The sequence below is a fragment of the Amblyraja radiata genome, chromosome 28, assembly GCF_010909765.2.
Source record: "Amblyraja radiata isolate CabotCenter1 chromosome 28, sAmbRad1.1.pri, whole genome shotgun sequence".
NCBI lineage: Eukaryota > Metazoa > Chordata > Chondrichthyes > Rajiformes > Rajidae > Amblyraja > Amblyraja radiata.
The window spans coordinates 14571243-14589653 of NC_045983.1; the positions used below are offsets into that span (position 1 = coordinate 14571243).

The 18411-nt window shown below is 52.1% G+C and overlaps 1 protein-coding gene across 1 annotated transcript in view; it reads left to right on the plus strand.

Annotated features, from left to right (window-relative positions):
* The window catches only part of spag5 (sperm associated antigen 5), a 37902-nt gene that overhangs the window by 10423 nt on the left and 9068 nt on the right, over positions 1 to 18411 (plus strand). Inside the window, exons 6-17 of the mRNA XM_033046379.1 lie at positions 1881 to 2073; positions 4299 to 4391; positions 5034 to 5126; positions 5781 to 5915; positions 6902 to 6995; positions 8290 to 8437; positions 8550 to 8612; positions 11338 to 11512; positions 14916 to 15028; positions 15820 to 15994; positions 16882 to 16987; positions 17583 to 17666. Of these exons, the coding sequence (XP_032902270.1) occupies positions 1881 to 2073; positions 4299 to 4391; positions 5034 to 5126; positions 5781 to 5915; positions 6902 to 6995; positions 8290 to 8437; positions 8550 to 8612; positions 11338 to 11512; positions 14916 to 15028; positions 15820 to 15994; positions 16882 to 16987; positions 17583 to 17666 (1472 nt within the window). The remainder of the gene's footprint in view (positions 1 to 1880; positions 2074 to 4298; positions 4392 to 5033; positions 5127 to 5780; positions 5916 to 6901; positions 6996 to 8289; positions 8438 to 8549; positions 8613 to 11337; positions 11513 to 14915; positions 15029 to 15819; positions 15995 to 16881; positions 16988 to 17582; positions 17667 to 18411) is intronic.

The window sequence follows — 18411 nt, forward strand, 5'->3', positions numbered from 1 at the left end:
AGGAGTGTAGGCAGTTACATTGTTGTAGGCAGGGAGACAAGTCCCGAGTTTAATACAATACAATACAATACAATTATTTATTGTCATTTGAACCTCAAATGAAATTCAAACGAAATTTGGTTTCTGCAGTCATACAACAAGAAAAGAACCAAGACCCACAACCAACACAATTTACACAAACATCCATCACAGTGAATCTCCTTCTCACTGTGATGGAAGGCAAAGTCTTGTTTCAGGCCCTTGGTGCAGTTAAGGTGGGATAGGAATCGTTGTAGGTAGGGAGATATCGGCTGGAGTGTTGTGGGGTGAATTCCTTCATTTCAAATGCCAGAACTGCTGAGGATATGTGTGCCCCCCCCCCCCCCCCAAACTGAATTTAGTTGTTTCCACTGTCCACTACACCCCAGCTGTCTCTTCCCACCTCCTGGCGTCTCCCAGAGAACAAAGGCCCTTAGCCCGTGATTAGACAAGTGGTGCTCACCACCACAATAATCTGGCCAGTGACCACGTACCAAGTGATGGTTTCAACCCCACCCTCCCTGTACGGTGTCAGCTTCTGATAGCTGTGTGGACAGGTGTTTTGTTAGGGTCAAACAGATTGATACCAGGGAAGGAAAGAAATATATGGGATTTGCAATCCAGGGATGGTTTGAAGGTGGGAGTTGTGTCGGTGTTTGTCTGGGGTTGTCTCGCTCTGAGCACCCAAGTTATGCGGATAACTAATAAGGTTCCCCCTCCTTCCCGATGATCTGTCCGACATGCAGACTGCTACACTGTGTTTACATGACATGAGATGGACATAACGCAAATTATGAATTGGGGAACACTATTTGTAATACAATTTGACACAAATCTGGAGTAACTCAGCGGGACAGGCAGCATCTCTGGAGAAAAGGAATAGGTGACGTTTCGGGTCGAGGAAAGGTCTCGATCCGAAATGTCACCTATTCCTTTTCTCCGGAGATGCCGCCTGACCCGCTGAGTTTCTCCAATGTTTTGTCCGTCTTTGATGTAAACCAGTATCTCAGCTCCTTCCTACATTATTTGTACTACATGGGCCAAAATGAAGAACCACTTAAGTTATTTTTGAAATTGGCAGGCAGAAGAAAAGCTGTCTTGCAAAACCAAGTCAAGGTTTCCATGTAACCTTCTGCAGTAATCACACCATTGCCACTTAAGAACACAGTCAGTTTCTCTGTGGGAGGTCATTAAAATTGACAAGCACTCACTTCTATTGACCACTTGTGCAATGATTATTAAACTGGTAGACGTTTTAGTATTTTTAGCTTGCAGCAGCAAAAATAATTACAGCTATTGAAATTTCCAAAATTTTATTTCCAAAATCCTGGCACGAAACTAACTTTGTCATTGCAGGTCTGAAACTCTGCCACCACCACTCCCTTACCCCACTCTTACCCCATTGATGCAATTGTTTTTCTAAAGTGGTTTTCAATAAAGGACAGCGCAGCAGTAGAGTTGCTGCATTGCAGCACCAGAAACCTGGGTTTGATCCTGACTACGGGTGCTGTCTGTACAGAGGTTGTGTTCTCTGGGTGGGTTTTTTCTGAGAGCTCCGGTTTCCTCCCACACTCCCAAGGTTTGTAGGTTAATTGGCGTGGTAAAATTGTAAATATTGTCCCTAGTGTGTCGGAAAGTGTTGGTGTACGGGGATTGCTGGTCAGCCTGGACTCGGTGGGCAGAAGGGCCTGTTTCCTCTCTATCTCTAAACTAAAGTAAACTAAACACCAGGTTTCTTATGAATGCAAGTGTTATGTGACAGCAGAGCTACCAGTGTGCGGGTAGAGGGGTTTTGAATGGCATTGCTGCTGCCTCTCCCCTGAGCTGTGCGTGTGACTGACCCGTCGATTTGCCACCCGCAGCTTTTCCCGCAAGGATTTGGAGTCTGTTCCCCGGGACCAGTTGGAACGCCGTCTGGAGACGGCCCTGATGGTGAACGAGGTTCTGTCCAGCCAGTTGAGCGAGCTGTGGAAGAGCAAGGGGCTGCACCTTGGTGTGGGGCCAGCTGATCAGAGGGAGGCCTTCACCCAGACCAGCAGTACCCAGGCACTTGAGGTAAGCAGGGGCAATGGGTCCATGCCCAGAGATGTCCATCGGACCCCGCGTTCAACAGCTGGGGTCACCTTCCATTGACTTGGGCACCAAGTAATTACGCAGGAACCCGCCACTCTCTGCCAGTGTTTCTACGTAAGCTATTTCACAGCCCGCATCTCTCCTCTCCTCCCCCCATATGTTCCTCCAACAATCAGCTTGTCTCACCCCTGCTCTTCCTACTCCCTGGGCGAGGCAAGCCTCCCGACATGAAGGCCGTGCATACCACTCTAGTTCCTGTCATGCCTGCAAGATCACTCGAGCCCTTCCTTCAGTCTCCCCCTTTCTGGAAGGAAGAGTCTACCCCATCCAATCTTTCCTGATGCTCCTTGAATTCCAGTACCAGCAGGGTAAATCCTTTCTCCAGTGGCTGTATCAGTATTTAATTGTCATATGTACCGACAACAGAATAATGACATTCTTTCTGACTGCAGCATAACAGCCCTGTATGCAATACACTCTGATAATATATAATAAACACAAAGTCAAATTAATAATCACAATACTAGTGCCAAAAAAAACACATAGTTCATAGTTGAGGTTAGTGTTTCCAGTGTTCAAGAGCCTGATGGTTACTGGGAAGAAGCTGTTCTTAAATCTGGTGGTCATAGTTTTCAGGCTCCTGTGTTGCCTTCCTGGTGGTCGTAGTGAGATGAGAGCATGGCTGGGCTGGTGTGGGTCTTTGATATTAGCTGCATTTTTAAGGTGCTGCCTCCTGTTGATGTATTTGATGATGGTAAGGTCAGTGCCCATGATGGACCGGACAGTGTCTGGAACTCTAATCTCCTTCTCCGTACTTCCTTCGGAACAAGCTGGAAAGGGTACAGGGAGGATGTTGCAAGGATGTTGCTAGCGGGCCTGAGCTATAGGGAGAGGTTGAGTAGGCTGGGACTCTATTCCTTGGCGTGCAGGAGGATGAGGGTGATCTTATTGAGGCACAGTATATAAAATCATGAGAGGGATAGAGTGGGTAGATGCACCGAGTCTCTTGCCCGGAATCGAGGACCAGAGGACATAGGCCTACGGTGAAGAGGAAAAGATTTAATAGGAATTTGAGGGGTAACTTTTTCACATAAAGGGTGGGGGGTGTATGGAACAAGCTGCAAGAGAAAGTAGTTGAGACGGTGACTATCCCCAACATTTAAGAAACAATTTAAGACGGGTACATGGATAGGACACATTTGGAGGGATATGGACCAAACGCGTGCAGTGGGACTAGTGTAGCTGGGACATGTTGGCCGGTGTGGTCAAGTTGGGCCGAAGGGTCTGTTTCCACACTGCATCACTCTGTGACTATATAATGGGGACCAGAACAAGTCAGAGTACTCCCTCGGTGGTCTAACCACAGGAGGGGGATGCTCCCTAGTTCAGTCCAACTGTTTATTGAATCAGAAGACTAGAAACTTTAACTGGAGCTCCTCCAAGTGGTTGCTGTTTCTCTGCATCTTGGTTCTGAAATTGAGGAGAGTTGTGGACGTATCCCAGTCCAGCACACAGACCACACTCCCCACCATTGATTCCATCTACACTTTACAATGCCGCAGGGAAGCAGCCAAAAATACAGTAATTAAGGACATTTCTTTCTCTCCGCGGCCATTGGGCAGAAGCTACAGAAGCTTTAAAGCACATACCACCAGACGCAGGAACAGTTCTATTCCAGCTGTTGTCAGTCTTCAGAACAGTCCTTCCATAAGCAAGGAGACAGCCCGATTCCCCTCCCTATCTCATTGTGGACTTTTTCTCTGGAACTGTCACGCTACAGTGCTGAGAAACTATATTCCGCACTCTCTATCTTTCTTTTGCTCGACCTGTGGTACTTGTGTCTGGCTTGTTTGTGTTCATGTCTAGTATCTGATTTGATTAATAGCATGCAAACAAAAGCTTTTCTCTGGACCTTGGTACCCATGGCAATAATAAACTGAAACTAAGGTGCTGCCTCTCACTGCTGCTCTCTTACCTGAGAGGGCTGTTTGCCTGTTTCTGTTTGATCCACCCCTCCACACTTCCCTGCTGAAAGCTCTCCCCAGTGCCAGTGGGGCTCCAGCACCCTGCATGTGGTCACGGGGATCTGAATAACTCTTCACTGCCGTATCCCCCCCCCCCCACACGGTTCACCCGGCAGACGGACTGCCCCGGCCTTCACCGTGGGGGTTGTAAGGTGTTGACCTGGTTGTGGTTCTGCTTGCCAGGTGGAGCAGCACTACCGGGAGCGGGAGCAGGAGCTCAGCGTGGAGCTGTACCAGCAGCTGCAGGCAGCCCTCGCTGACACTGGGGGGCAGCAGGTGAGCACCAGGGAGGGAGAGGGGCAGGTCTCATCTGGTGTGGTGTGGACTGCATGGTGTGGGTGTGCGGGCCTGTGTCCGAACAATAACCCCCTCCACCCTGACAGTGGCCGTCTGGATCCAGCCTACACCACTTGGGGTGGGGGTTTAGGTCTTGGCTATGCCTCCCTGGGGGTGGGATTCTGGGTTAGGGCAGTTCCCCCACACAAAGGGGTAGGAGTCTGAGGTGGGGGTGGGGGGGGGGTCTGGATCCAGCCAGACCTCCCTCCCCCCAGGGTGTGTGAGCCACTTGTGCTGGAGTGGGGATCGGAGTACAGGGTGTGGGGGCCAGGGTCCAGCTGCTGGTCCCCCAGGGTATAGGGATCTGTGTGTTGTCAGTGTCCGCCAGGGGTTGGTTGAGGGCAGTGGGAGTCTGTGGCTGGGCCAGTCCCCTGCAGGGATGAGGATCTAAGGTGGGGACGTGGGTGTGGGTGGTAGTGGCTGGGGTCTGGGTGGTGCCTTCCCCTTGTCCTTGGGGTGCAGGTGTATCTGGGCAAAGCTCCCCACTGGGTGGGAGTCCGGGTCTGGGGGTGGGGGTCTGGGCTGGCATTGCCTGCATCTCTGTTTGCCGTCTCTGAGCATTTCCCCCTGGTTTCCCCGCAGAGCTTGCTGCTCAGGGAGGTGGAGGATGGGCTGCGTGCTGCTGATGGAACCTGTGAGCAGATGCAGAGGGAGCGGGCCAGGATGTCGCAGCAGGTGAGTGTGTGAGGCTCAGAGCAACCCCCGACCCCACCCCATTCACCGGGGACTCGCCATGCTGCAGGGAGGGGCAGCTGCCGTCCCCCTCCTCCGTCTCCTGCGGGGTGTCTACTAGAGGAGGAGGTGTCAGCACTGCCCAGTGACTCAACCTCGGCCCCTTCACCAAGGCATTGCTCTGGGGGTGGGTGGGTGTGGGGGTGGGGCTGCCCCTCCCACTGCAGCTGTTCCAGTGGTTCTGCCTCGTGCCAGCTGTGTTGCGGGAGGAGACTGTACATGGGGGGGGGGGGGCGGTGTCACTGGCTGGAACAGTTTTGCACAGCTGTTCCTTGCCAGTGTGAGCCTGTGTCCAGTTGTTACTGTGGTCCTGCTGCTTGCAGGGGTGGGCCGATTCACTATCTGAGGTGTGAATGCTGTGCGATGGCCCCCACTTCCACCTTGTGACGTGAGGATGTCTGTTGAACCATCTCTACCCCCATGTATGTGCTGAAGTGGCAGTGCAGAGGCAGCGACTGGCTCCCTGTCCCTCTCCCTGATGGCAGGGCAGTGTCCAGGAGCCAGTGGACCGGCTGGGGACGCGTCACTCCGTCCCCGCGGGTACTCGCTGCCGCCCAGGTTGATTTTAAGGCTGGTGTTTTGGTGTTGTCGGCACAGCTGGAGGACGCCAGGCAGCTGGCCCGGCAGAGCACCAGAACACTCCAGGCCACGGGCCGGGCAACGTCAAAAGCCCTGGAGGAGGCGGCAGCACTGAAGGAGCAAGTGGCCGAGGCTGAGTGGAAGCAGGCAAACGTGAGTGGTTCACCTCGCCGGTCCGTCACGGCTTCCTGATACCCCACTCCCCCCCCATGACTCTAACCTCCCTCCCTCCGATGGGTGCCGAGTGAGGGCTCGCGGTTCTGTCTGGGTGGGGCGGGGGGGCGGCTAATGGAGATGGAAACTGGTGCACTCTGGATCCATTCATAGTCATCGCCATAGACACAGTGGGAAGATAATGTTCAATAAACATTCCCACTTGCATGCTCTACAACCCGTGCACAAATACATGGTCCTGCAAGCACTGAGCATGGAGGTGGTGATTAGCTGCATCAGGATTCCTGGTCGGGTGCTCGGCCACGGTAACAGGCATTGCTGGGTTAACACCAGACCTATGGTGCTCCAATAGGCACCCCAGTCACTTCTGCTGATCTTGGCTTTGGCAGTGGGCTGCCAGCCTACAGCCCAGAGTTGTGTGAGTTGCAGAACAGCAGCATGTCCAGCTGCAACGGAGCTTGGTATTGGTTTATCATTGTGACATGTCTCGACACATAGCGTATAACGTTAGTTTGTGTGCTGTGCTGGCAATTCCTACTGTACACGAGTGCAATCAAGCTGTGCACATGTACAATCGGTAACGCAAAGAGCAAAGCACAAGAGTTGCAGCATGGTAGCATTACAGTTTCAGTTAAATCATTTAATATCGGCAATGAAGTAGGTTGGAAGATCAGGACTACACCCCAGCTTATGGGATGGTCACTCAATAGTCTGATAACAGAGGGAACAAGTTGTTCCTGACTCTGGTGGTGCGTGCATCGTGTAAACCTGTATCCGACTGAGAAAGGTCCCTGGTTTTGTTGGCTGTTTTCCGGAGGAGGCAATGATGCCCAGTGATCCTTGTTAATTTAGAATGGGTCCTTGAAATGCAGCCTTGCCGCTGCAAGCAGGGCCCGTGCTGCCGCATGCATTCTCGGTTGCTGTGCTGGGCTTGCCTCAGACTAAACAAGTGTTCTTTGGCCCAGATGCAGCAGGAGTTGGAGCATTGTACTGACGGACTGCGCGAAGCGTTGGCCATGGGGAAACAGCTGAGCAGCGAGAAGCTGCAGCTCAAATCTGGTAGGTGGCGAGGTGCAGGTAATGTGCGGGCACCTGCCTCCCCGTCCCCTCCCCCGAGGCACTGGTAACGTGCCGTGGTGACTGGGTTTGGGTGACCTCTGAGGTTCAATAGGAATCTGCGCTTGGCCTGAGGCAAATGGCCATGGGTTCAAGCAAAGCACTGGTGCTGGAGGAACGCAGCGGGTCAGGCAGCGTCTGTGGGGGGAATGGAGCAGGCGACGTTTTGGGTTGGGACTCTTCTTCAGATTCTCGTGTCTGGTTATGAGTTCAAAATTCACAATGGAGACTGAATCCTGTGACCAAAGTTGATTCTCCTGTACTGCGTGCGCTGTGCTGAGGGAGAGCTACAGCAGTGGTGAGGGGGCACTGGGGTGAGGCGGGGGAGAGGTGGTGACCACTGCACCAGGGTGGATGTAGTGAGGGTGCACGGCGGTGGGGGTGGGAGCACCGAGGCGAGAGAGCGCTGGGCTGTGGGAGGGGCCACGAGGGAGTGGAGAGGGAGCGCTGCGCCAGGGGAGGGGGGCAGTGGGAGCGTCGCTCTGGGGCAGCCCCCCCCGCCCTTTCCTCCTTTCTAATGGGTACTGATTTATTATTACCGCCTATACTGAGACAGTGTGGAAAAACGTTGTCTGCGTGATGTCCAGTCAAATCATGCAATACCATCATGCCACACACAATCACCACAGGTAGTTCAAAGAGAAAAAAGAGTGGAGAATAAAGTGTTAGTTAGTGAGAGAATCATTCTGCTCATGACTAAGTCTCTGCTTATTGACGTTTGACCACTCTATGAAGCGAAGCAAGTCATTCCTATGTAGGTCCCTCGTTTTTATTGACCTCTGATAAATCTCCCCTCAGCCGCCTGGTCCAATGAAACATCCAATCGGTCTTTGTAGCAGCAACTTTTCATCCTCGGTAACGGCTTTGCACAAAGTGCTGGAGTAGCTCTAATGGTCAGGCAGCATCTGGAAGGAATGGACATTTTGGGTCAGGACTTTGGCAGACAGATTGTAGCGGAAGGGGGAAAACTGGATAAGAGAGTGGGGGCTGGACAAAGCCCGGCAAGTGGTTGGCGGAGAGCAGCAGGAGAGGGGAAGCAGTGACAGAGGGTCTCCCAGATGTAGGCGTACTTTAGGAAGATCTCACAGTGGAGCTGTAAAACGAAGACACGAGGAACTTGCATCCTCTGTGACGTGATCAGATCTGCGCACGCTGTGGTCTCGGTCCTCTGGTGGTGTGTCGTACGCACTGTCGGCCGTGACAGTGACCCTGGTCAACCCTGTCATACCTTCCCCAGACCTGGAAACCACGAGCCAGCAGCTGGCTGGAGCAGAGGCCGAGCGGGAGAAGACGATGAAGGACAACGGCCGATACTTTGTGGAGCTGGCGACAGCGGAGGCCTCGCGGAAACTCTCGGAGGCGGCTCTGGCCGAGAGCACGGAGCGGTGAGTGTGTGACGCCGCGGTCGTGGGCGAGGCAGGGGGTGATTGTCTGGCTAATGGCAGCGCTGTAACGGTGTGTGTGTGTGTGTGCTTCTCTTCCCGGGCCCCACCCTAGGTTGCAGGCCTGCGAGGTGCAGAACAAGGAGATGGTGGACTCGCTGCTGGAGAACGTGCAGAGGTATGGCCAACCCAAGCTTGCGCTGGTCGCTCAGGGGCAGCTTCTCGTGGTGCCGCACTGGTGGGACCCTTCTCTTGTGCTGGAGGGCAGGGCCGAGGAAGGGGGGGTAATTCTGGGGCTCTACACAATGGGTTATGGAAAGGGGAAGCCAGTTGGTGCTGCTAGGTTCTAGCTTGCTCGTGCAAATTGGCGAAGGATTCGACTGAGAGGTAGATACACGTGCGTTACCCCCTTCACGTGACATTAGCACCAGGACTCGGCAAACGGAGACTGGTTCTGTTGGGATGGGCTCCATCTGAACTGTGTTGGGTCTCCCAGTGAATCATGTAACCACGGTTGTAGACAGGGTTAGAAATGAGACCGGGGAGGAGTTCCAAGAAGAGGAGGCAATGCGAGAGTCCTGGCGCAGAACATTCACCACGTGTGACTGCATGGCAGTTAAATGGAAGCAAAATGATGCAGCACGCAGCAAAACGGAAATCAAAGCTGAACCATCTTTATTTCAAAGGTAGACAAAAATGCTGGAGAAACTCAGCGGGTGAGGCAACATCTATGGAGCGAAGGAAATAGGCGACGTTTCGGGACGAAACGTCGCCTATTTCCTTCGCTCCATAGATGCTGCCTCACCCGCTGAGTCTCTCCAGCATTTTTGTCTACCTACGATTTTCCAGCATCTGCAGTTCCTTCTTTAAACAATCTTTATTTCAATGCACGTTATATGCAGCAGGACGGACGAGCTAACAACACAGACTGCGAGGTCCGAGATTGATCCATAGAGACATAGAAAATAGGTGCAGGAGTAGGCCATTTGGCCCTTCGAGCCTGCACCGCCCTTCAATATGATCATGGCTGATCATCCAACTCAGTATCCTGTACCTGCCTTCTCTCCATACCCCCTGATCCCTTTAGCCACAAGGGCCACATCTAACTCCCTCTTAAATATAGCCAATGAACTGGCCTCAACTACCTTCTGTGGCAGAGAATTCCACAGATTCACCACTCTCTGTGTGAAAAATGTTTAGCTCATCTCGGTCCTAAAAGATTTCCCCCTTATCCTTAAACTGTGACACCCCCTTGTTCTGGACATCCCCAACATCGGGAACAATCTTCCTGCATCAACCCCTTAAGAATTTTGTAAGTTTCTATAAGACCCCCCCCCTCAATCTTCTAAATGCTGATCCAGTGACTGTTATGGAGACGTGGTTGCTGGGCAACTGGGCCTGAGTGCTCAAAACTCCAGCTTGTACAATGTTCTGAGTGTACGGGCCAAAATGGGCGAGAATGTGGGGGAGGGATGTCGTGAGAGAATTTCATCCACATATTATTTGGACAAATCAAACTGCAAGGGCATCATTTTGAAGAATTTGCATCAGGTACTGCTTCTGACTACGGTGAATTTTGGTGCCTCCCTAGGAACAGGCTATTTTAGACATGTCGTGGGTAATAAAGAAGGATTAATTAGCGACCTTGTCGTTAAAGATCCTCCAAGGAGGTAGTAACCAGAATGTGATAGAAGTTGCCATGCTGTTACTACAGAACCCAAACCACCATCTTGTACTTAAATAAGGGCAGGTATAATGACACAGAGGTGGAGGTGTGTACTGGGAACATAAGCTAAGAAACACATCAGTAAATGAACAGTTGATCCAGAGCAATCATTATGTAGTGGTTGGAGTTTAAGATAGGGAAGGATTTGTCCCAATTGTACAGAGTTTTGGCGAGGTATCACAGCAACATCACACACAGTTTTGATCCTCTTGCCTACAAAAAGCATATAGTAGGCAGTGCAAAGCCATCCTAGGACTAATTCCTGAGAGCTGGATGATCAGCCATGATCATATTGAATGGCGTGCAGGCTCGAAAGGCCGAATGGCCTACTCCTGCACCTATTTTCTATGTTTCTAGTTGTCAAATCAAGAGAGGTCGGACAGTTTGAGTCCATATTCCTTGGAGATTATAAGAATGAGGCATGATCCTGTTGAAACATGCAAGATCCAGTGGGGGGGGGGGGGGGGGGGGCTTGACAGGGTGGACATTGAGATGTTTTCATTGGTGCGAGGGTCATGAACGAGGGGACATACAGGTAGATATGATTATTATAAAATAAAGGGCCGGTCATTTAAAACTCGGGTGCGTAGAAATTCCATCTCCCGGAGAGTGCAACAAATTCCTGAACTACCCCTGAGTTTGGAAATGGAGCAGAAAAAACACAGTGCTGGAGTAACTCAGCAGGTGAGGCAGTGTCTCTGAAGAATAAGGATGGGGATGGGGATGTGTTTAAGAAGGAACTGCAGATGCTGGGAAAATCGAAGGTACACAAAAATACTGGAGAAACTCAGCGGGTGCAGCAGCATCTATGGAGCGAAGGAAAGAAGGTCTGACGAAGGGTTTCGGCCCGAAACGTTGCCTATTTCCTTCGCTCCATAGATGCTGCTGCACCCGCTGAGTTTCTCCAGCATTTTTGTGTACCTAAGGATGGGGATGTTTTGGCTCGGCCCCTTCTTCAAACTCAGTTCCTATCTTTAGATATGTAGGCAGATGACTATGTGAATGATGGGGGAATTGGCTATAGGGAACTGTCCCAGAGGAGTGGATGAACACCAAGAGGTGAGGGGCAGCCTGGAGGCCAACAACTTCTCCTGTTTTCTTGTGGTTTTGGCCATGCTGGTCTAATTTCTCCTTTTTTTTTTTTTTTTGTGTGCGTTGCATTATCGCCTGCGTTCAGTCTGAAGGAGGATGTGAACAAGATGCTGAAGGAGAAGGGAGGGTTAGAGAGGGCCGCTTCCGAAGCCCAGGGCCGAGTCCTCAGCCTGACGCGAGCTCTGCAGGCGAAGGATGCGGAGTTGCAGGAGCTCTCCGACATCCGGGCCCAGGCTGCCCTCATCTCCGACAACTTCGAGGTAACTGGGGTGTGCACCAGGGTTGGGACGTGTGTGAGGCTGGGCACCGCCTGGGGGGTCAGGACATGTTGGAGGACGGGGGGGGGGGGAGGGTGTTTGGGGATTGGGATGTGCAGGAGGAAGAGCAGGCGGTTGGTGTCTGCTCGATTGGAGGCCCCTGGGTGGAGCTCTTCCTGAGGGAAGGAGAGAGACGTTTCACTAGTGCAACTTTTAAGCATGGAAGGGAGCCGCTGGCCCTTTGAGCCCATGCCAGCTTCTTGTGGTGCTAGTTCAAGTGTTGCCAGAGCCCGCCATTCCTTCCCTTCACCCACTGTCCTTTCAGACAGTGGACAGCAACTGACTGAACTCTGTTTCTTTGACTCTTGAGTGAACATGGAGCAGTACAGCGCAGGAGCAGGCCCTTTGGCACACATAAACTGTGCTAAACATGAAGCCAAGTTAAACTAATCTCAGCCTGCATATGATCCATATCCCTGCATACGCTGCATAGCCATGTCCCTATCTGGAAGCTTTTATGCTACTATTGTATCTGCATCTGCCACCATTCCCGACATACGGTGTGTTGCAGGCACCCAGCACTCCGTATTAAATAAATACAAGCAAATCCTATCCTGAAGAATCCTATCCAGAAGAATCCTATCCAATAGTTTCCCTATCGTTGATGTGAGACTCACTGTCTTATTTTCTATATTATCTCCAGTTCCCTTCTTAAACAAAGGAGCAGCACTACTTTCCAGTTCTAGACCACATAGAAACATAGAAATTAAGTGCAGGAGTAGGCCATTCGGCCCTTCGAGCCTGCACCGCCATTCAATATGATCATGGCTGATCATCCAACTCAGTATCCCGCACCTGCCTTCTCTCCATACCCTCTGATCTCCTTAGCCACAAGGGCCACATCTAACTCCCTCTTAAATATAGCCAATGAACTGGCCTCGACTACCCTCTGTGGCAGAGAGTTCCAGAGATTCACCACTCTCTGTGTGAAAAAAGTTCTTCTCATCACGTTTTAAAGGATTTCCCCCTTATCCTTAAGCTGTGACCCCTTGTCCTGAACTTCCCCAACATCGGGAGCAATCTTCCTGCATCTAGCCTGTCCAACCCCTTAAGAATTTTATAAGTTTCTATAAGATCCCCTCTCAATCTCCTAAATTCTAGAGAGTATAAACCAAGTCTATCCAGTCTTTCTTCATAAGACAGTCCTGACATCCCAGGAATCAGTCTGGTGAACCTTCTCTGCACTCCCTCTAGGGCAATAATGTCCTTCCTCAGATTTGGAGACCAAAACTGTACGCAATACTCCAGGTGTGGTCTCACCAAGACCCTGTACAACTGCAGTAGAACCTCCCTGCTCCTATACTCAAATCCTTTTGCTATGAAAGCTAACATACCATTCGCTTTCTTCACTGCCTGCTGCACCTGCATGCCTACTTTCAATGACTGGTGTACCATGACACCCAGGTCTCGCTGCATCTCCCCTTTTCCTAGTCGGCCACCATTTAGATAATAGTCTGCTTTCCTGTTTTTGCCACCAAAATGGATAACCTCACATTTATCCACATTATACTGCATCTGCCAAACATTTGCCCACTCACCCAGCCTATCCAAGTCACCTTGCAGTCTCCTAGCATCCTCCTCACAGCTAACACTGCCCCCCAGCTTAGTGTCATCCGCAAACTTGGAGTTGGGGAAGAACTTTGGTCGGGCAAGTGTCCAGCCTGAGTGTTTGACTGAAGCTCTGCTTGAACAGCAGAGAGAGGCTTCCCACACCACCCACACCTTCCATCAATCTCCTGACCATCTCTCAGTCTCTGCTTTGCGTATCAGGCCCTGCCCTCCTTCCCCTGAGGTTTTGTTCTGAAATTACATCTTTCATTTGATTAAAATCTCAATGATTGCGAATCCCCGACAGCAGCTGCTGGAACATTGAATCGGCGGTAACTGGTTCTGCGGCGCCCACCCCTCCCATCCCCACGGGTGTGACTCCTGCCGTTTTTAGCCTACCCTATTTACGGATTGCACTCCTGAGCCCTGTCCTGGATTCCAGTCTTTCTCCGGAAACTGGGTTGTGCTCCAGTTACGAGCTTTCAGAAGGTTGCGGTCTCTGGCACGGTGCCGGGAGTGGGGAACTCTCCCTCGAAGCTGCTGATGGTGAGCAGCTCCCAGCTCCATCTCCTGCCCGCTGCTCGCCACGGCCTGCTTTGTCCGTGCTTGGAGTTGCCCCTTGGCATCCACAGCTGGCACCTGCGGGCACTCGTTTACCCTGGCCCTGATATTAGTAATCAGCCCTTCCAGCCTTGAACTCTCGAGTGCTTGGCAGCCAGTAAGTGGGCGAGTAGGTTGAAGGGGACACCAGACCTCTCAGCGTATCAGGCAGTGTGGCCACTGCCCCCATGTTGGAGCTGCTTGCTCAGCAAGACCCCCCCCCCTAGCAGAACAATGACTGGAGAACGGGATCCAGAGACATTGATGGTGGGATGAGCATCAGCCTCGGGCAAGATTCTCCTCCTCGTGAGAACCTTCACCTCCAAGGACTGTGTGGGTTTCTCAGTCGAGTGGCCTCCCTGTCTCAATCACTGCACTGGGCAGTTTAGAGCATGGAACAGGCCGTGCAGCCCACAATGTCCGTGCCAAACATGGTGCCCATTTTAAGTCATTTCACCTATGTACATGTGCTCTATATTCCTCTATTTCCTGCATATCCATATGCCTATTCAAAAGCCTCATAAACACCAAAAGGTCCTGACTGTCTATCATCTATGCCTCTTATAATTTTGTATGCTCCTATCAAGTCTCCCTACTACCTGCGATGCAGGAGAATAAGCAGTCCAATCTCTCTTTACAGTTAATGCCCTCTATTCAGCCAGCATCCTGGCATATCTGTTGCCGCCACTTCCTGTAATGGGGTGACAGGAAGAGCACACAATACTCCAGATGGGGCCCAACTAAAGTCCTGTGAAGCTGCAGCATGTCTTCCTGACTTTGTACTCAGTGCCCCAACCGATGAATGCAGGAATACCAAATGTCTTCTTTCTCACTTCTTTCTACATGTGTTGCCACTTTCGGGGAGCAATGGAGTCGGAGCCCCAAAAATCCCTCTGTACATCAATTGCTATATTTCCCCCCTTGTGCTCTTGGCTCTGGCACTGAACGTGAGGGGAAATCTTTTGCCTCAGCAGGTTGTTGTCCACTGAGCTGACGGGATCTGTATCGTCACCTCCCACTGGGTGGGTTGAGTGGATGTGGGCTGCGGAAGCTACCCGAGTCCCCTTGGCTCCTGGTACTGCTGAGCCCTGACCCTATGCTGATGGGGTCCCTGGTCCATGACAGCACAGGATGAGGAGGGGGCAGGGAGCTGTTGGCGGATGAATAGTGAACGTCTGTGCTTGTTATCCTCTGTCAGTTCATGGAGCAGGAGGTGAAGATGTCCCGGGAGCAGCTGTCGGAGACGGAGGGGCAGCTCAGCGAGCAGATCCGCTGCCTACACCATCGTAACCTGCAGTGTGAGGAGCTGCGGTGAGTGGGGGGTGGGCCGGGTGGGACAGGGTGCCTGGGTGCAGGGCCGATGCCGATGGCTCAACACTGGGATGAACCCTTGCCCCAACAGCGTATTCCAGTGTCTTTCAGATTGGAGGACTTGTTGAGCAGACCCAATCCCCCCAGGGTTGAAGATACTGCCGGGGTGGGGGTCTTGGCTTGTGCAAGGCGGGTTTATAATGGGGTGCAAGGCAGTGGGGTGGAGGTGGAGCTGGAGCTGGAACACTGTTGGTGTTTTCAATGCATGGGTCATTGGGAATGGAAGCTGGCAGCAGAAGTCTTGCTGTGCAGGTTACAGGCTGCAGCAGGGCTGAGGTTGACGGGTGGAGGGGCAGCACAGTGGAGCAACCGGCAGAGCTGCTGCTTCAGCGCCAGAGACCCTGGTTCCATCCTGACCTCTGGCGCTGCCTGTGTGAAATTTGTTCCTTCTCCCTGTGACCGCATGTGTGTCCTCCGGGTGCACTCATTTCTGCCACATCCCAAAAGACGTGCAGGTTTGTAGGTTAATCGATCTCTGTAAATTGCCTTTTCGTGTTCAGGGTGTGGGTGAGAAAGTGGGGTAACATAACACTGCTGTGAACTTGCGATTGATGTTTGGGCTGAAGGGTCTGTTTCCGTCGTGTATCTTTCAGTCAATCGTCAAGGAGGTGGGGAGCTTGGTGGGCGGAGGGGCTAATGTGGTGGGCGAGGTTTCTGCGTCCCCATCCCCAACTTCCTTGGAAGCGTGCCATCCTTGGAGTGGTGCCAGTGAAGATGTTTCTCCCAACCAGGACTCGGTGTGACCGCCTGCGGTCGGAGCTGGACGTGGTTAAGAAGGATGCACGAGAGATGCTGATGGAGATGGGGGAGCAGATGAACCAGGCCATCGTCGAGATCATGGAAATGGATGGTCAAATGCAGAACGCCACCAGGTCGGCTGAGACCGCCCTGAAGATTTGGCATCAGGTGGGTATCGATCTCTGCCCCTGGGCTCCCGCCCGCTCCGCTACAACTTGGCACTCGGGGCCCCTTCAGCCCACAATGTCGATGCCAAACATGGCACCAACATAAACTAATCACATTTACCTACTACCCTCACGGAGCTGGGAATTGTGGTAAATCCCATCGATTCATTCATTTCCTTTGGAAGAGAAAATGTGCCTGTCTGGTCTCTTTATGAGTCGAGTGTGGTCGATACTGAACTGGTCCAGCAAGACACTTTTAAGGACCGTTGAGGCTGGGCAGTAAATGCTGGCCTTGCCAGTAATGTCCCGATCCTGCAAAATGTGGGATTGGAGACATGTCCTGCTCCCTGCCTAGTGGCCTGAGACTGAACAGCGAGTTTAGCTTTTTCTGACTCCAATTGCCAATCGGACCCCCTCCTTTGTATCAACCTAACACTCGCCAGGCTTTGTCTTACCTCAACCTCTCTCTTCTAGTTCTCCCCCCTCCCCCCCCACCACCAACCTTCACCCCATTTGTATCGGCCTGAAGAAAGGTCTCAACCTAAAACATTCCCTCCGGAGTTGCTGCCTGACACGCTGAGTTCCAGCACTTGGTGTTTTTGCTCAAGATTTCAGCATCTTCAAACTCTTGTGTCTGCATTTCACCAGGATGTGGCCTGGGATTGACCCAGTTCTCTCCACCTGGACTGTCTGCACGGCTTCCTCCAGCTACCGGGGGGTCCCGTAGCTTCGGTTTACAATCCGAGCTCTGGACAGGCAGCCCCCGGTCTGGAAGTGAAGAACAACTTGTCAAGGGGACCTGCCATGTGAAGTCTGCAGCCAATTAATTTGGGGATCCGATATCTTTATCTGAAATTTGACCAACAGCTATGCTTTTTTCCCCTCCAGGATCTTCCCAAGACCGTTGCTGAAGTCAAGGCAGAACCACAGGTCGCAGCTCAGCAGACAAGCGACCAGGCTGCTGAGACAGGGGAGATGACTCAGGCTGGCAATGGTAAACCCAGTGGGGGGGAGAGAGAGCGAGCGAGGGGGGCGGGGTGTGGAATAGTGACGGTGGAGGGAGGGCAGTGGGAGAGGATGGTCATACCATCATTGCAACTTCTTTCAGATCCTGAAGCCATTGTCACTGTGGTGTCCATGATGGGGCAGGAGAACGGGATGGGTTGTCTGGTTGGGCAATGGCTGGGAAGATGATGTTCGAGGTTGGGCGCTGTCTAGGGTGATGGGGTCGGGCATAGGGTGGGGCGATGGGGTCAGGGGTGACTTGAGATTGGGCACTGGCTGGGGACATGGTGCCAGGGGACCCACACTGGATGGGAATGGGCTCTGGCAACGCCCACTGCAATAATGGTACTGGGTTTCAAGAGAGAGATGGGGGCTTTGCCTCCAGATATCCATGCCCTGCCAGCCGGTCTGTTGGGTTGTGATTCTGGCCAGGCTGAGACATCTCCTATACTCCAGCCAGCGGCATTAGGCACAGTCGTGCTGCTGGTCCACTGCAAGCCAGTGGAGAGGGAGCAGTAGCGGAGTGTACGAGGGTCACTTCAGAGCAGAGACTCGCTCTTAACTTAACCTGTCGTCTGGTTTAGAACGTAAGGAAGCGGCCACGAGTGACATCAGGAGTGAGCAGAGTGCCTTTGCTCCAATTAAACCAACGGGCACAGACATAGCAGGTAAGGTCACCGTTCACTTTACTGAGCCTGTACCCAGCAGAGTATAGAGGGAGCTTCACTCTGTGCCTGACCCTGGGGAGTGTGTGATGGGACGGTGCAGTGGGAGATTTAAAGGAAAACTGCAGACGCTGCAAATCTGAAATAAAAACAAAGAAATGTGTAGGAAGGAATTGCAGATGCTGGTTTAAACCGAAGATAGACACAAAATGCTGGAGTAACTCAGCGGGTCAGGCAGCATCTCTGGAGAAAAGGAATAGGTGATGTTTTGGGTCGGAACCCTTCAGACTGAAAGATACAAGTGGGAGGAGAGGAAGGGTTTAGAGGTGACAAATCGGGGCTGGCAAGGGAATGGTGGAGTCAGTAATCGGCCATTGTTGGCTGGCGCAGATGTGCTTTTTTCATTTAGTTTAAAGGTACAGCGCGGAAACATATCCTTCGGCCCACCGTGTCCGCGCTGGCCCGCGATCCACGCACTCTTGCAACTGTCCTTCAGGCACGAGGGACAGTTTATAATTTGAACAAGCCAATTAACCTGCAAACCTGTTCGTCTTTGGAGTGTGGCAGGAAATCGGGGAGAACATACAAACTCCGTACAGACAGCACCCGTGGTCAAGAGACAGGAGACAAGACGAGACCTTTATTGTCACATGTACCAATTGGTACAGTGATATTTGTGGTCACCATACAGCCATACGAATAAAAAAGAGCACAGAACACGATAGTCAGGACCTAACCCAAGGTCTCT